This window comes from Cataglyphis hispanica, chromosome 7 (assembly GCF_021464435.1).
Source record: "Cataglyphis hispanica isolate Lineage 1 chromosome 7, ULB_Chis1_1.0, whole genome shotgun sequence".
In the NCBI taxonomy this organism is placed as follows: domain Eukaryota; kingdom Metazoa; phylum Arthropoda; class Insecta; order Hymenoptera; family Formicidae; genus Cataglyphis; species Cataglyphis hispanica.
In genome coordinates this window covers 5469107-5486179 of record NC_065960.1, presented here as the reverse complement: position 1 = coordinate 5486179, position 17073 = coordinate 5469107, and the positions used below count along the sequence as shown (strand labels likewise).

General features: G+C 38.1%; 1 protein-coding gene across 1 annotated transcript in view; it reads right to left on the bottom strand.

Annotated features, from left to right (window-relative positions):
• Positions 1-5309: 5309 nt before the first annotated feature.
• The window catches only part of LOC126850788 (uncharacterized), an 85963-nt gene continuing 74199 nt past the window's right edge, over positions 5310-17073 (bottom strand). The window contains 6 exon segments of the mRNA XM_050594103.1: positions 5310-10047; positions 10114-10419; positions 10421-11027; positions 11166-11264; positions 11623-13263; positions 13484-14062. Coding sequence (XP_050450060.1) covers positions 9543-10047; positions 10114-10419; positions 10421-11027; positions 11166-11264; positions 11623-13263; positions 13484-14062 — 3737 coding nt within the window. The 3' untranslated portion in view covers positions 5310-9542.

Genomic DNA, 17073 nt, shown 5'->3' with positions numbered 1-17073 from the left:
ACGCGGGTGCTTTGCCTTAAATGTGTACATACCTTGTCAACTCACCAACAGACGCCGAAAACAAATATTCGAGTATTTCAACTTCTCCCGAAAGCATTCGCGTGTTCAAAACACCGGAGAACCTTGAAGAGAATTGCAAAGATTTCTCTAATGTTTTTGTTATAAATTAATAGTATTATTAGTATTAATAGTAAATTAATAATATTATTAATAAATATATATAAGTTGTGTTATAATAATACTTTATTTATAATAGCAAAAAGAATATGATTTTTTCTGCCTTTCAATAATTACTTAAACAAATTGCACTAAAAATAAAAAAAAATAAAATAAATAAATAATAATGTCTAAATAAGTATGAAATAATTTATTTCTTCAAATAACGCAATAAAATATAAAACAGACAAAGTATAAAAAATAAAACAGTATCATGTGCTGTTAATGTGAGATAAATTTTGTTTAAATTTTTTTTTTATTATCCGCGCATTGCAGTATTACTATCAATTTTATGTATGTTATGTCTTATGTATTAATATACTATATATGTAAAAATCTGCTACACGAATGTCCTCTATGAAAAAAACTGCGATTGAATGCTAAAAAAATATGATTTTTCGTGATTTTTAACGATAAAGTCTATGGGGATATTTTTTAATATTTCTTAATAGATGGTATCGAAAAAAAATATGTTTTTGTATTTTTTAAAAGACCATAGCTTCTATATTTATTAATTATAAGATATAAAAAAAAATCAATTCCTTATATTTAAGAGAAAGCGTTATTTCGAGACCGATATGAGGCTTCATTGTCACCCAGGTTTTTCGAAATTTATTTTTACAAAAAAAAAAAGAAAAAAAATAGGCAAACTCTCTCTCTGATATAAATTTCGTACATTAAATATTTTTTATGTATGTTTATTGGTGAAGAAACATTGCTCTTCATCGTCGCCCGGTTGTCTTTTACAATCACTTCCTCCCACTTCTCGCTGTTCTATTTCTGCATCCGTAATTTTCCTCTTTTTCGTCGCTCCCCTCGCGCTCTGTCTGAGCGGCGTAGAAGCCAAACGACTAGCCGTTTTGCGATTCCACTTATATTTGTGAAGTGTTATGTAGTGTCATGTTTAGAATTTATGAGTATACGAGATGTCGAATTTATCAGGATTCGTTATCTGCCCATCGTGCTCAGCACGTGAGAGAACGTATAGCCGATAACTCTAGTAAAATAATCAGGAAGGAATGATGTAATTCTAAATAAGTTCAATGCTGATCAAAGTTTTGGCAAAAATAACTTGTACAATAACATAGTTGTAATCTGTTTGACGGCTTTAAAAAATCGTTATCTGCTTGTACTTCGAGCAACAAAGTGCAACTGAGAGTGTTTATCGAAGTAAAAAATTATATAATCTATCGACGTTACATATACATAACTCTCGCACTCTACTTTAAAAAATATTTTCATGATTTTATCTTACATCTTCGACTCTAACATGCATGTGTTGAAGATTGACTCGAAATTTTTCTGGCGTAAAGAGCTAGATTCATATTTATTATTATTCCACGATAGAGGAGAGGCGAATTTTTACAAAACAGCGAATAGCTTAGGATCTGAAACGATCTGAAAGAATCTAGGTCAGTCCCTTCTATGTTCCATAATATAAGAATCGTGAGAAGGGCGTGCTATGGACTCACGTTCATGCCACGTGCATCCCCATTGATAATCCGTCTCCAACACGAGACGATCACGTGTTCGGGAAATTTTTATCCATAACACATGGGAGGATATCTTTGACAGGTTGTATTTATTTTAATTTACGTTTCAATATATGTGTTGCATTATATATCTTCCCCGATAGATGCAAGTTTATAAATTTTTATCCGGTTTTGTGGGATTGTAAATCGAGGCATGCATCATTAATTTTGTTTATGTCTATGCTAAAGAATTAAATTTTATTTTGCTTGATATTGTGAAAAAAGATTATTAAATTGAAAAAATAAATTTAAAAAAATTAAATTAAAAAATAAATTGATAAGACATTGATGGTTCAGTCTTTTTTAAGCTTCTTCTTTCAATTTCTAGTACGTTATAAAAATTGGATAATGTAATTTTTCTATTGTCTTCCATTCATGGTATAGTATTACATTTAATAAAAGTAAAATTTATTAATTTTTGACTCGTAACACATAATATATCTGATCGTGATACTCGCAAACCACATGTCCATCTCGCGAATTCTCTCGATTATTGCACTTGACATTTCGTGAAACCAAATTCATGCGACGTGATATTTAATTCGAGAACTCGCCACAATGCATTCCCCGCTCGTTGATATATAATGCATGTTTGTTTGACGTAAAAGTCTGACAATGAGAGAAATACGATCTATTATGTCACGACGAAACGAGAATACGAAAATCTTTATATTCATAAACCGAAAAGTTAATCCTAAATTAATGGCGAGTGTCGGCAAAAACAGTGAATCTGTTTTTATCTTCTACGTCTCTCATTTTCTCGTTATAATTATTTTATCGTTGATCGTTTCTCGAGCTTTGCAGCACCTTCAATTTACTTCAATAATCGGTATGAGAGTCGAATAGTTACCTATGAAAAGCGCATTGCAACGAACATAAGTGGAAAATTGAAAAACAACTTTAGCTTACTTTGTTGAGCCAAGTGCGAAGTTACATTCATTATCTAGAATTTAACCCAGACTCCCGATTATCTAGAGTTTAATCGGGAGGAGACCCGCTCCAGTTCTCATTCAAAAGAATGACTAGGATTCTTGTGTATCTAGAAAATTTATTAGACGATTGAAAAAATTAAGTGAATAACACGTTATCATAAGTATTTGAATTTTTTATACTTTCAAAATACAAGCTTATGATAATTTATTTGATTTATCCGATTTTTTAAGTTCTCCTAAAAAATTTAAAAATTCATTTTATTTAAATTATAAATAGCAGGGAGAAATCTGTCTCTATACACAAATAAGTAGGTATAAGTCTTAACGTTATTGTTTGATTTTAGTTTTAGCCTTGATCTTTTAGCTTTCTATTTTACGAAACTGGTTATAATATCTATGCACAAACATCGAAATTTATTTAAAATCTTTAAATATTGCCCATTTTATTTTGATTGTATTTTAATTAATTCAATAGTCGTCAAGAACGTCAACTATATTTGGAATTCCATCGAAACTGATGTTTATTTCTTTTGATCGCTGTGTTCATATGATATTTTTCGCGATATATAAATTTCCGGGAATGCGTGACTTTTATACAAAATATAGTCTTGAAATTAAATGTTAAAACTTCGAAAGCATATGGGGGAGCAATAAACTAATATAAGAAAAAAAGTCTTTTAGAAATTGTTAGTTTTTGCTTTGTTTGAAAGAAAATCACAAAAAAAATTTCATCGAACGACACTAAAATTATTAAATTTATCGAAAAGTATTACGAGATAAAAGTTGTAGAGCATGGAATTAAGAAACAAGAGTAAATCCTCCCGAAGTAAAATTAGGGGATCGTAAATAAATACATAACAACGCGAAATTATTGCATCCTGTTTACTTTAGTTTTATATTTACATTCCACGAATAAAAAAATAAGTGTAAATAAATAAGTAAAGTAAATCTAAAAAATTCTTATTCTCAGTTTATTTATTCATTTACATTTATTTATTCATGTTGTTACTTCCTTAATGACAGCAGGAACGTAAACTAAAGTAAACAAGGTACGATGTCGCGTATTTATTTACAATCATTTAATTTTCGGGAAGAAATAATACCAATTAATTTTCGGAGGATTTTATTTTAATTCATTCTCTTTTTTCAATACCATGTTCTATAATTTTTATTTTATGGGATTTTCCAATAAATTGAATAATTTTAATGTTTCAATATTTTAAGTTGTTCGATGAAAATGTTTTTATTTCTTTTTTCTCCAATTTTTTTTTCAAAGCAAAGCAAAATCTCTACAGAACTTCCTTGTTTAGTTTATCGATCCTCAAAGTTTTGACATTTAATTTTGAGACAATCCGTATAATAAATCCGTATAAAATAATTAGGGTTTAATGCGATTTAATACAGGCTAAAAACAGGCAAATTTTCATGCGTCCAAATATGCAATGTTCAATACGATGCAGAAGTAAGATTCTTGTTTCCTCTCAAAAGTACTGAATAAAAACCATCGAATTGTTAGACGATCAATTTCTAATACAGATCCTTTTATCTTTTTATTAATTAATAACTCTATGTTTATCTCGCAGAAAAAATCAATCAGCGATACGATAAGAGAACGCGAATTGAGGAGGAAGTGTCTAAGCGGAAACATACGAAGGTACATATCTCTCATTTCCGTTGCTATAAATATTTTTACTTCTTGAAAGCAAAATCACAGCTACATAAAATGTGGTTCCATAATCATTAATATAATAATAATAATAATAATACCGCCCGCACGTCCGTCTTGTAGATTCATGAGCCACAAGGCGCACCTGATGGGCAAATAATAATAATAATAATAATAATAAAAATAATAATAATAATAAAATAGAGAATAATACACAGTGTAATGCCCGCACGCTCGCCTTGTAGGCTTCGAAGGCTGCAAGGCGGGCCTGACGAGCAAAATTAAACGTTAATAATAATTATTATTACATATAATCTAATAATAATAGATAATATTATATAATAGTTTCTTTTTTTCTTAGTTTCTTACAGCAGCTATTTTAGCACTAACGATCATACGCGATAGAATCTCTCTAGCTTCTTCAAATAATAATACGCTCTACTGGTATACGACTTCTTCGCTTCACTCTCGTTTTGCTTCCGTCGTCATTTTCGGACGATATAACCACGTATATATATATATATATATATATATATATATATATATATCATATTATATAATAATATATATAATAATCCTCACATATAAAAATTATATATATTATATATAATAGGGGGAGGGAAAGGGGGTTCTCGCGAGATATATTTATAAGGCAGCCACCATAAATCTCGTTGTTAATAGCTTTCTCTCTCTCTCTCTCTCTCTCTCTCTGTCAATCGATCAAAATTTGATTTCTCGCAGTTAGACTTCAAAAGTAGACGAACTCTTCATACTCGTCCGATCATGCTCTCCGCATTTTTTTCCCGTTCGCTTCCCTTTTCCTCACGCACATTCGTCGACTTTAAACGCTAAATAAATATTATACAGATTTATCTATCTCGACCACATATATGCCCACTCTTCCATTAGTCCCGCGCAAGTGTCTCTCTCTCTCTCTCTCTCTCTCTCTCTCTCTCTCTCTCTCTCTCTCTCTCTCTCTCTCTCTCTCGACTTAACATAGTAAAACTGTAGTTCGACTTTCCTTTAGCACTTGACTTTTTGTAGTTTTATGGCACTCTTTTAATGGCTGGACTCTATAGCCTCTCCACGTTCCCGATGCGAACGATACCTTCGTCTTTTCATATTTCGTTTTCTTCTTTTATTACATCGGGATTGATATTCGCCTTGATATCGCGTTACGATACCGCAAGGGAGCGATGAACTCTGTCCTTGCGATTTTTCATTAAACTGCATCGTAAGAGAACGACGCACCGTCGACGTGGACAGGATCGATGACTATCGACTCTCGCTATAGAATGCTACTATTGTAATATTTAAAGAAAACTATTGTATTATTTAAGGAAAACTCAGGAGCGTGATTCGCATTACAAACACAACGTCATCGTTTGCGTCAAATATTCTTATATGGATTTTAAATGTCAACGGCAATCCGGTATTTATATTACTTCATTTAAAATGCATATAAAAATATATATTTGACATTCGACAGTCGATGTGATGATGACGTCACGTGTAATGTGCCACACGCTTTAGGATATCGAGTCCATCCTCAGTTTGCTTTCAAAGAATCTGCCCGGCTGATCGACTTAAACGTAATCGGTCCTCTTAATATCATCGCGCGATCGTTCCCTCTTACTTGGCTGCATTTTATTGGTAAAACGAAAAATCGTGATAATTAAATATATATATGGTTCGCAGAACAAAAATTTTGAAAAAATTTTTATTAAATTTTTGGCGCTGTCTTTTTTTTTATGACAATAGGTCATATGGATGAGATATGTTCAATTAAAATAAACAATTTTCTCATTATTATATACTCATCATAATATTCATTTTTATACATGGCGTCTTATATAATTGTATCTTCACAGTTATTGCCGCTACACAATCGATACTTTTCTACTGAGGCAGGACACATTTTCGACGACGAAGCACGATTTTTCATTATAATACTTTCGATATGCGATATCTTCGGTAAGATATTTTTTTTTTTTCTCTGTTCAAGAAATTATTTGTATCTTTGTCGGGATGGGAGGAGGGGGAGGAATGTGAACTTTATACAGTAAAAACGCATATGTTTGTGGAAACGATATCTTCTTGTGATTTTGAATTCATGGCCGACCGATGTCTACGGCATAAATTAGAGCATGGATCGACAATTATTATCATCCAATACGGTGAAAGAGACAAAAAGTCGTGGCGATATCTCTTAATTGGAAGCAAATACATTCGCGATTATGATGACATTATAAATTTCCGAAAGTACCTTCGCGATAGGATAAATATTTTTGCTACAACAATGCGAGGTGTTTCTGCGAAACGTTTTACCAAAAATATTAATTACAGTGCTCACAAGTAAAAATTGGCTGTCATCAACAACATTTACTCATTGATCGCGATTCTAAAAAAAAATTCCTTCGATCTATTGTGCATATTGTACTCCAAAATCTATTTTTATATATGAAGAATCAGGAAAGTTCTCGCGGCTACGATAAATTGTCCTAAAAAACAAGTCGTGTAGATGTTTCGTAAAAAAAAAGAAGTCTTAAAAAGATTAAAATGACCATCTCCAAATAATCGGCGACATTTTGCGGTGCTTTATCTAGTTGACATCTTTAAGGCACTAACGTCTTCCAGTTGCTAAATCTACGATCGTTTTCCAGTCAGCTGATTAAAAGTAAGTCCATAAAAGCTTCCAGGAACCATGTCATCACCGGATATGAGATGATCGGGCAGGAAATTGTTACCTTTAATGTTATCTTTACTTTTTTTAAATTAGGAGATTCAGTCTTCGATCAATCCATCTTTCTAAACATCAACTGCAACTGCGATGAAATTCTTATACCGCTCGGAAATTCGATCATAGCTACAAGTACAAGATGTAGATCTAACGGGGTGAGTCGGTTCTGTTCTTTCATATTATGGACAAATAACTGTTGCATATTAAATCGCTAAGGCACGATCCTACAAGAGTTCGGAAAAAATCCTAAAGGCACCCTCGCCGAGCAGTTGTACTACATTTAATTATTTACCAAGAAAATATATGTATATGTGTATGTGTGTGTGGCTCTACTCGTCTCTATAACATACGTACGTTTAGAACATGCATGTTAAACTCTCCGGATACTCTCCTTATCGCGTTCATCCGGCATTATTATCTCCCTCACCCCCCCCAACCCCCCGACGTTACATGTGATAATGGACCAAACGCATCCCGTTTTGAAAATGAAAGATAAATCCAGTTAATATCTCATTACACTTTCATCTTTCTCTTCTTTGTTGCATTTAAAAAAATAGGAGAGAGCCAAGACGCGACAGAGAGTACACGCGGCGAGATTAAAACGTGCAAGAATAAATTTCATATCAAATGAAAATGAACAGAATTGTATCATCGTTGAGCGTGCTTTAGAAATAGAAGCGCGAGAAGAATCTGTTCCTCCCTCCAACAACTCGTACCAATCTCTCAATATATACATATACACTATACACACATAAATTAAACAGCTTTGCATTATACATGTCATTACGATCGTTTTTTTTTTTTTTTAGAATATATTTCAAATATACCTTTTTCTCTCTCGCGTACATACATAATAACTTTTGTCTTCAATTTTTTGACTCTCGTTATTATTATTATTATTTTTTTTTTTTAATTTGATCGTTCAACGACCGTCGCTCTGTCTCATTCTATTTTCCACTCTCGTGTTTCGATTCGCAGTCTTTCTAATTAAACTCTCAATTTATCAATACTGCTCGTAAATATTCATCGCGTATCCTCCAGAACATAAGCCGGCCCGCAAATATGCGTTATTTTGTTTTTTATTCCATCACGTTTTGAATATTGAACGTTAAAACGTTGGAAATTATCGCCAACTGCACAGTCAACACACACTTTCAATTATAGCGATTAAAATTAAATAAATAATTGACAACCACCGTAGCAGAAAAACCCATGCAAGACGACTGTTTCAGAAATTTTCTCTTTCTCTCTCTTTCATCAGCGAATATAAAAAGATTAGAAAAAGTATTCGACATCACAGAAATATTTATAGCTATTATTGAATTTTCTCGCGTATCAATTGTGCAATAGGGACATTAATAGCGCCGACAAAACGCTAAAAAAGCGTTTTTCAACTTTGCAGTCTAGATAAGAAAGAGTTATCCTCAGCTTCTTCATTCTCGGTGCGAAAGATGCATGCTAATCTCCACGCAACGCATCATAATCAGATTATCGCGTCTTCTATTATTATTTCATTTCCCGCCTGCTTTATGGATGCAATATGTCAAGCTATTCTACGATCTAGATCATCATAAGGACTATTCACACGAAAGGTACACAAGATACTAACGAAGGGAAAATGTACAAAGTTTCTTGTGTGTGTGTGTGTGTGTTTTCTATTAAATATTATAGTTTGTCTTTTTCATACTAAAGCTACGTTATAGGCTTGTCTTCGTATTTATTGTCTTAGGCTACGCCACGTTCTCACGTCCTTCGCTTTCGTTTCCACAAAAATGTCATGGACCCGAAATAATTCTATATTCTGTGAGATTCGACTATATATACCTTGCAACTCTCTTGATTATGAATTTGCCGCTTATTAATATTCCATCTTGTTCATATGGAAACGTTCCTAGATACTGAGAAGACTATTCGATGATCGTTTCCCGATTTTTCATCGTCGGTCCACGTCACTGCTCAAGCTCAAAGTAAAACCAAATCGCCCCAACGTTTACTCGACATACTATCGCAGATATCGGACGTTGTGTGATTCGAAGGTTTCGAACGTATCAGTATGCATCCTGAAGATAAATTTATTGACTAGCCCCCTATCGGTTACCACTGACCATCTGTATTACCAGGAACATTGCCCGATCGTAAAGGATCGAGGCGCTCGAGTGATCTTTCGGGGAATGTCTATAGGGACTAGGAATTTGTCTTTTTAACGGATCTCCGTCCGGAATTTCGCGGACTCTCCGCGACTTTCTTTCTCTCTTTTGCGAAACAATTATCGACGGTGGGCATCGAGTTGAAACGAAGTCGACGAGTTGACTAGCCCTCTACCTAGTTCCGCTCAATTGTTTTCCACCTAGTCGGGGAAAGATGGCCGCGCCATTCTCTAAGGAATGTCTACAGGGACCAAGGTAATGCTTTATTCGAGCGTCCTGTCGCGCGCAGGATCTTTACGGGAGAGATCGTTAAGTGTCCATGTGTCGGTACTTGTGCGCCGACATTTGCGCCAGACCCAACACCGCGTATTGGCACTGCAAGCAATGATAATGAGTCTGCTTGCCAGAGTGCTGACACTGCACGGCCCCGCAGGGCTGACTGGGGGTGAACTTTTGGAAACCCGCCGCCGCGATGCTGTCCAGCTTGGCGTGCTGCCGTCGATGAGCGACCACCTTGTTCGTGTCCGTGCAAACAAAGTCGCACTTGAGACAGTGAAAATGCGACGCCTTGTTTTGCATCGAACCAAGAGACGACGTGTAAGCGCACTGAGCCCTGCCGCATGGCACATTGGCCCGGTATTGCTGGAAATCACCTCCCATCAAGGTATCCAGCCGCTCATGCCTCGCGGTATGCTGCACGAAACGAGTTTTGTCGCAGAAGGAGTAGCCGCAATCTTGACGCATGCAATGAAAATGTGTCTGATGCTCTCTGTAACCGCAATGAGGGTACCTGCAGTCCTCGTTGAATCTGAATCTGTAACAATGAAGAAAATTCAATTAAATCTCAGGCTGTTCGTTTACGAAAGCATCTAATACCAACCTGACGTATCCTTCTGGCACAGGCTCGTCTTTCAGCATACGCATCGAATGATGAAGTCTTTGCTTCTTGGCTTCTGGCGAATTGGCGTCCGGCGGTGAGAGAGATCTCTTCAGGTTAAGATTGGCCGCCAGCGAAGCCAGCGGATTCTCGTCTCTCGTGGGTGGAAGAAAATTTGCCGGTGGTAAACCGGGCGCGAACATCAGTCCGGGTCCGCCCGCGTACATCCCGCCATGCTGCAGAAACGGCGGTAGAGCCTGATTCATCAGGGCAATCTGTTGGTTCATAGCGGCCATCACGGCTGAGCTAGAAGTGAAAACCGTGGCTGAGATCGAGCTCGAAGCTCGTCGGCACCGCGGGCTGTTGCATGTTGGTAGGTGGAATCGGCGGTTGCGGCTGCAATTGTCCGTTCTCGTGGCTATCCACCACGGAATTGTTGCCCTCATCCCTACCGGCGATCTCAGGCGGCTCCCGCTTAACGCTCAGGACATTTTGCACACCTATATCGGTACTGCATCTCGGTTTCTCCAACTTGATGTCCTTCGGTTGAGACTGTTGACTAAGAGTCTGCTGCATCTGCCGTTGCATCTGACTTTGAAAGTTCTGAATGTTTTGAGCCATCTGAGCGTTCGACGTCATGAAGTCATGCTTCTGTGACAGCTGCGTCATGTAATCATGTTGCAGCTGATTAGGCGACGGGCTAACCATGTCGTGTTGCTGCTGACTGAGAATCGCGCCGGTCGAGTGCTTCGCTATGTGCGCGACCAAGCGATCCAACTCGGAGAAGGCCTGATTGCACGCGTTGCAATGATAATGATTTTTGCGTTTCAGCTTGCAGAACGGTCTGCTGCAGCTCTGCTCCGGTCCGTAGAGGGTGTGCGGCGAGGTGGAGCTCATAGACGGCATGATCGGCGGTTCTACAACGTTCAAGATTTATTCGTGAGATCAAAGTGGATCTTTGAGAGCGTGAGAGATAGCAACGAGGAAAAACTAATTTACCGATACGAGAACACTCTCACAAAAGCGCAAAAACTTGATACAAAAGAGGGACGAACCTTGGTGCACGGAAGGTCGCATGGATAGCACGACGCCCGGAAGTGCGGGTTCGCTCGGCGGTCCGCTGACCGGATAATAGGTGCCAGCCGCCCTCACCACTAGCAACAATCAACCAAACAACCAACACTTCAAATATTACCGCCCGCAATACAACCACCGTGTGTGTACAGTATATATACATCAAGAAAGAATGAAACGATAAAACAACAGTGTCGTGAGACAAAACAAACAACAAAGGAGTAGGCAAGAGTGTTCTACTTCAACAAAAAATGCAAGATGTGACATGTAAATTTTTGTGCGCGCGTTTACGTGCAGAAGAGCATGCATATGTACTCAAGTAGCAGAAAGGTCTCTATCGTGTTTTTTCCTCGAAAAAAAAATCACTACCAAACGAAACTTGTTTATAGATCAATATCGGAATCAGTACCGTTTCGTAGATCTCCTTTTCGTACTTACCGGTAGTTTTGCCGCTATCCGGACTTGCAAGCTCGGATTCTTTATCCTCGATCATCGATCTACTCTCCGGATCGCCCGTCATCAAGCTCTCATCGGGTTTTTCGATCAGCTCGGCAGGATTCTTCACCTGAATTCTAGGTTTCGTTTCCTGGACCAACGATTGAGTTTGTGTTTGGCATTCCTGATTATTCAATTCTTGACCGCACAATTCGGCGTAATTGGAGTGTTGCTTCTCGTGTAACGCCATCGTTGAATACCTAACAAACGAATATCCGCAATTTGGTCTGGTACAATGAAAGTGCCGATTAACGCGATTACTGTGGCAGCCAGCAAGTCGACAATCGACCATCTTGTCGTAGAAAGCGAAGCCTGGCGGTATGTCGACGTTGTCGTGAAAGTCCTTGCTGTGCATGAGCAATTGATCCGGCCGATCGGTAAAGAAATGACATCGTGGTTGCGAGCAATGATGATGCCTGATCGATCTAAGGATGCAGGATGTGTCCGGGCATCCCTCCGGATTATAGGTGGCGAATCCTTCAGGCTCGCCCAAACTGTTTGAAGGCGATACGCTACCCTCTCGATCATCCAGTAACGTATTCGATGTTAAATTAGAAGTTTGCGGTTTAGGCAGCTTGAAACTCGTAAAGATCGCTTGCGGCGAGTCGTGGGTGTGGGTCGTAGGATCGCCGCCCGACCAGATTTCGATCACCCGATTCTTCGGCGGTCTGCCTCGTTTCCGCCTAAACATCGCATCGATGTTTGTCAGATGGGTCAACGTGACGTCGGGGGAAAGAGCGTGCGAGGAACAGGAGAGATTCAATTGACGGCTGTACTCGTGGATTTTATAGTGTTGCAATCTGCGAAACGGTTTGTCGGTGGAGAGTATCACCTCTCGACAATTTTCCCAATTGCAATGATAATGCTTCTCCTTGTCAGCGTACGGACAATTGTCGTCGCAGCCACCTTCCTCGAAGAAAGCATCCGTTATACGTTCTTGGGTCTCGTGTTCCTTCAAATGCTCCCTGACCTCGCGGGGATCCTTCAGGGTCGCCCCACAGCGATCTAATCCGCAATGATGATGTTCCCTGGTGGCGTTACAGACGCATTCCGCAGTGGCTGGTATCAGGTAAGCCAATTCGGTAGCGGTGAGTTGTTGAGATTGTTGATGTTGTTGCTGCTGCTCGAGATTGACGGAACTTCCGCTGCTTGTAATGATGGTCGTAGGTGCGGTGAGATCTATAGCAAGGTCACTCCCACTTTGGAAGGAATCGTCCAAGGAATAGTACGACGGTGAGCCCCTGCCCTCGTTGGAGCTCTCGCCGTTTAGACTTAACGACAAGCTTTGAGTGCTCAGTTCGTCCGGTGCCCATGATCCCGGTGGACGAACACCACCCACTGCGCTGACTTGCTTGTACTTCCGATAAGCCAGTTCCGACTCGTGACGCTCGTGTTTCCGCTTGTGCGAGAATAGTTGACCTGAGGAATGCAGGACGTAGCTGCAGTGCGGCCGTATGCAGTGAATGTGATTGCAAACCCTTGAGAATCGGCATTGTTCAAAGGGACAGGCTTCCGATTTCATGAACTTCTTGAAACCATCGCGCGATAATTGTTCGTCTTTGATGTGGTAAGACTTGTGTTTATCTAAAAATAAATAAATAAATAATGGAAACTTGTCGATCAAATCATGCAGATCTAAAAGAAGGACAATGCTGAATAAGAATTTATCGTAAATCATTCTTCAAAGTAAAAATGTCGATTTTGAAAGGTCCAACGTGAAAGTTTTTGATGGACGACAGTTTTGACCCAGAACGCAAAGTCTGCATTAACATAATCAGGCGAACATCAATCAGTCGTCTCTTACCTATATCAGCCTTATTTTTGAACGTGTACCGACATCCCGTCCGCCGACAGTGAAAGTGCGTGGTGCGTTGACCGGCGAACTGACAATACTCGGTCGCGCAATTCTCGGTTGCCCGAAATCGCTGGAAGCCCTCTTGTATGATGGCCGAGTCCTTGCGATGATAATTCGCGTGCATCTGCACGTCCGACGTCGAGATGTATACCTTGTCGCAATTCTCGTGGATGCAGTGATAATGGGTTTGCTTTCTGTTGTGCGGGCAGACCCGGCCGGGATGCTTCTCCGAGCAATCGTCGGTCGGCGAGTATCTCATGAAGCCGTGCTGCAGGGACTCGTCCCTCTTCTTGTGCCACTTGAAATGCCTGATCATTTCCTCCTTCTTCACAAATACTCGGCCGCTGCAGTCCAGACAATGAAAGTGCTCCCTGCAACCCAGTTCCTTGCAATACGTACTGCCGCATTCCTGACCGGATATGTATCTCTTCACGTATCGAGAGTAATCGATGATCGGTTGGGAGACCGATGTCTTGGAACCGCTCATCAGAGAATCCGCCACCGGTGACATACTCTGCCTGAGCAAAGCTGTAATAAAGAAAAAATAAAATTTTATTTGTCAAATTAAATCAATTTTTAATATATCAATGTACGTAGAAAATAATATATTTTATTATAGAGTTGTTTTGTGTATTAAAAAGAAAATAAGATACCTAATTGAAAATAATATATAGCAAAATTTTTTATTTTCTTAAGAATTATAATAAATAAGATAATACAATAAAAAACCGAAAGCTCGAAAAGAAATTTAATAAATGAGAATAAAAACTTAATAAATGGAAATAAAAATGTTATTGTAGTCAAAAATAAATTATTTATTACAATGACAGTTCTATTATTTATTTATTTATTTTTATTCATATTTTATTCATATACGATATATTTCTACGAGTTTTATTGATTTTTTTTTTAAGAATTTCACCGCCTCTTTATTTATATACATCTTATTATTTACGTTGAAAATGGTTCAGAAAAAAAACCAAAACGTTTGCGTTTTTCTTTGTACTATTGATATCTAACTAAATAATTATTTGCGTCCTATATTTGCATTTACTCCTAATTATCATTTTTATTTCTATTTATAAAGTTTTAATTTTTTGAAGCCTTCAATTTTTATTATATTATGTTATTTATTTCATTATGTTATTTATTATAATTCTTAAAAAACTAAAAAAATTTGCTATTGTATTATTTTCAATCGTCTCATTTTCTTTTACACAAAACTCTATAATATAATATATTATTTTGTCAATTTTGTCCACTTATTAAGTTATAATAAATAAATATATCTATATATGTGTTTTGACATAATTTTAATTTGACACACACCTATTAACATATTCGTGAAATATCAAAAAAGCCTAAATATTGCGTTTTGTATTTCAAATTCAAAGCTTGATTTTACAGCTGTAACAGAAAAAAGCAGTAAGAAAATAAAAATTTTATTTCTCAAATTAAATCAACTTTTAATGTCAATATATACATATGAAATAATATATTTTATTATAGAATCGTTTCGCGCAAATTAAAAAAAAAAAAAGAAAAATACTGAAAATAACAGATAGCAAAATTTTCTATTTTATTTAATTTATAATAAATAAATAAATATATATACGTTGATATAATTTTAATTCGACATACATATCTATTAAGATGTGTTGAGAAGGTCTTTGCATCTTGAATTTCAAATTGAAAAATCGATAAAATCTCGATAGATTGCAGTAGACTGCGGTAGGAAATACATCACAAAGTGGACAGACAGTCGATCGCTGGTACGTTATTCTTCGCTGGTACACGATCTTTTTACGGGCGTCCTTCCACCGTTTCACTTTACCGACCGCGTGTTCCGAATCGCTCCATTGCGAACAATACTTCGGGTTCGCGTTCACGTCCACCAGATGAGAGACACGCATACATCAGAATGACTTCTGATACACATACCGAGAGTTATGAACGCACCGTCGTTCGTCGACCTACGGCACTCTTCCCGCGCGATCGAAAACTGGTTGTCCAAGTTGCCGTGCCGCGAGATAAAAGAGAGGGCAAATGAAAAAAAAAAAAAAAGAAAAAAAGAGAAGAAGGAGAGGGTGCGGGAGAGGAAAGAATGGTCGGCGTAAAAAAAACTATCGGGCCGATCGCAATACGCGTATGCAAAAAAGCGCGGCGTGGCCGCGGGCGAGGAGGCGAGGACGCGTAAGCATTTACCTCGACTCCGTCGCTCGTTCCCGTTCATAGCGCTCCTAAAAGGCTCGAAACGGCACGCAAGAAAATATTGAGCGCGAGACGCAATTCGGTTGACCAATCCTCGTTCGCGATAATTATCTCCCGAGGAGATGTAATGCGCGCACGACGAAAAAGAGAGAGAGAGAGAGAGAGAGAGAGAAATAAAATAAACTGTACCGTTCTCCTTTTTTTGCCTAAACGAATAATTTTACAATTAAAGCTGTCTCTTAGGCCGGCGAATTTGCATTTCTCTTTTGCCGGGGGCAATTTTAAATTTTATTACTCGAGCGCATGCCTCGAGTGACTTTTTCACAAACGAAAAAGATCAATACACCTTGGTATCGGAAATTTTCGAGAATTAAATAGCAAAATATAATACACGTCATTGTACGATAATTTTAGATATGAGGGCAAACGAAGCACGATCGAAAGTTGGTTCGTCTAGGATCGCGCTGGAATCTCCCGCAGATTTCTGTGATCCATCGAGATCTATATCCGTCCTTGTGTCCGAAATGCAAGACTCTTGCATACATTTCGTTAATTTATCGAACGTCGCGGAATCGATTGCGGAACGGCGGATAAATCACATCCTCTTGCATCTCCCGAGTGTTCCTATCCCGCGGGCATTTATCAAACGTCGTCCGGCGTTTCGGTGCACTCTATCAGGACGAGGTCGATTCTCGGAAGTGTCCTACGTGCGCGCATGTTTGAATGGCCGTGCGTTCGGGAACGAGTTTAAAAATTGTCGAATATTTCTCGTGAAGGAGTTCGCAAACGGAGGGGGCGGGGAAGGGAGGGGGGACTCCCCTCGCTCCTCGCGGTGGTATATGCGCCGTCAGGAGCGGAGGAAACGCGCGTACATTGGCCGCCCGTGCGCGTTTCTGCGAGAGCGTATTCTGCGCTCACAAAAAAAGAGAAAGGGTTTTCGTCCCGGAGAGAAGAGAAGAAAGACAGAGAGAGAGAGAGAGAGAGAGAGAGAGAGAGAGAGAAAGAGAGAGAGGGAGAAAGAGGGAAAAAGGCGGCAAGGGAAGAATTCGGCGAACATTATTCTCCCGCGGTATCTTTGGATAGACGGAGGATCTCTGGGGCCTCTTTGCATTATTTTTATCGAGAGTTCCCTTATACAGGGCAATTCTAAATAAGTGCCAAAAATTTTAGACGATTCTTCGTGGAAAATTAAAGGGGGGATCTTTCATATAAACTGCAACTTTTATAATATATTTCTGAGGAGTTACACCTTCCCTTCAAAAAAAAATAGGTGAAAATTAGATTTATTTTGTTTTTTTTGTTCTATTTTTTTTCAATATTTATTATAA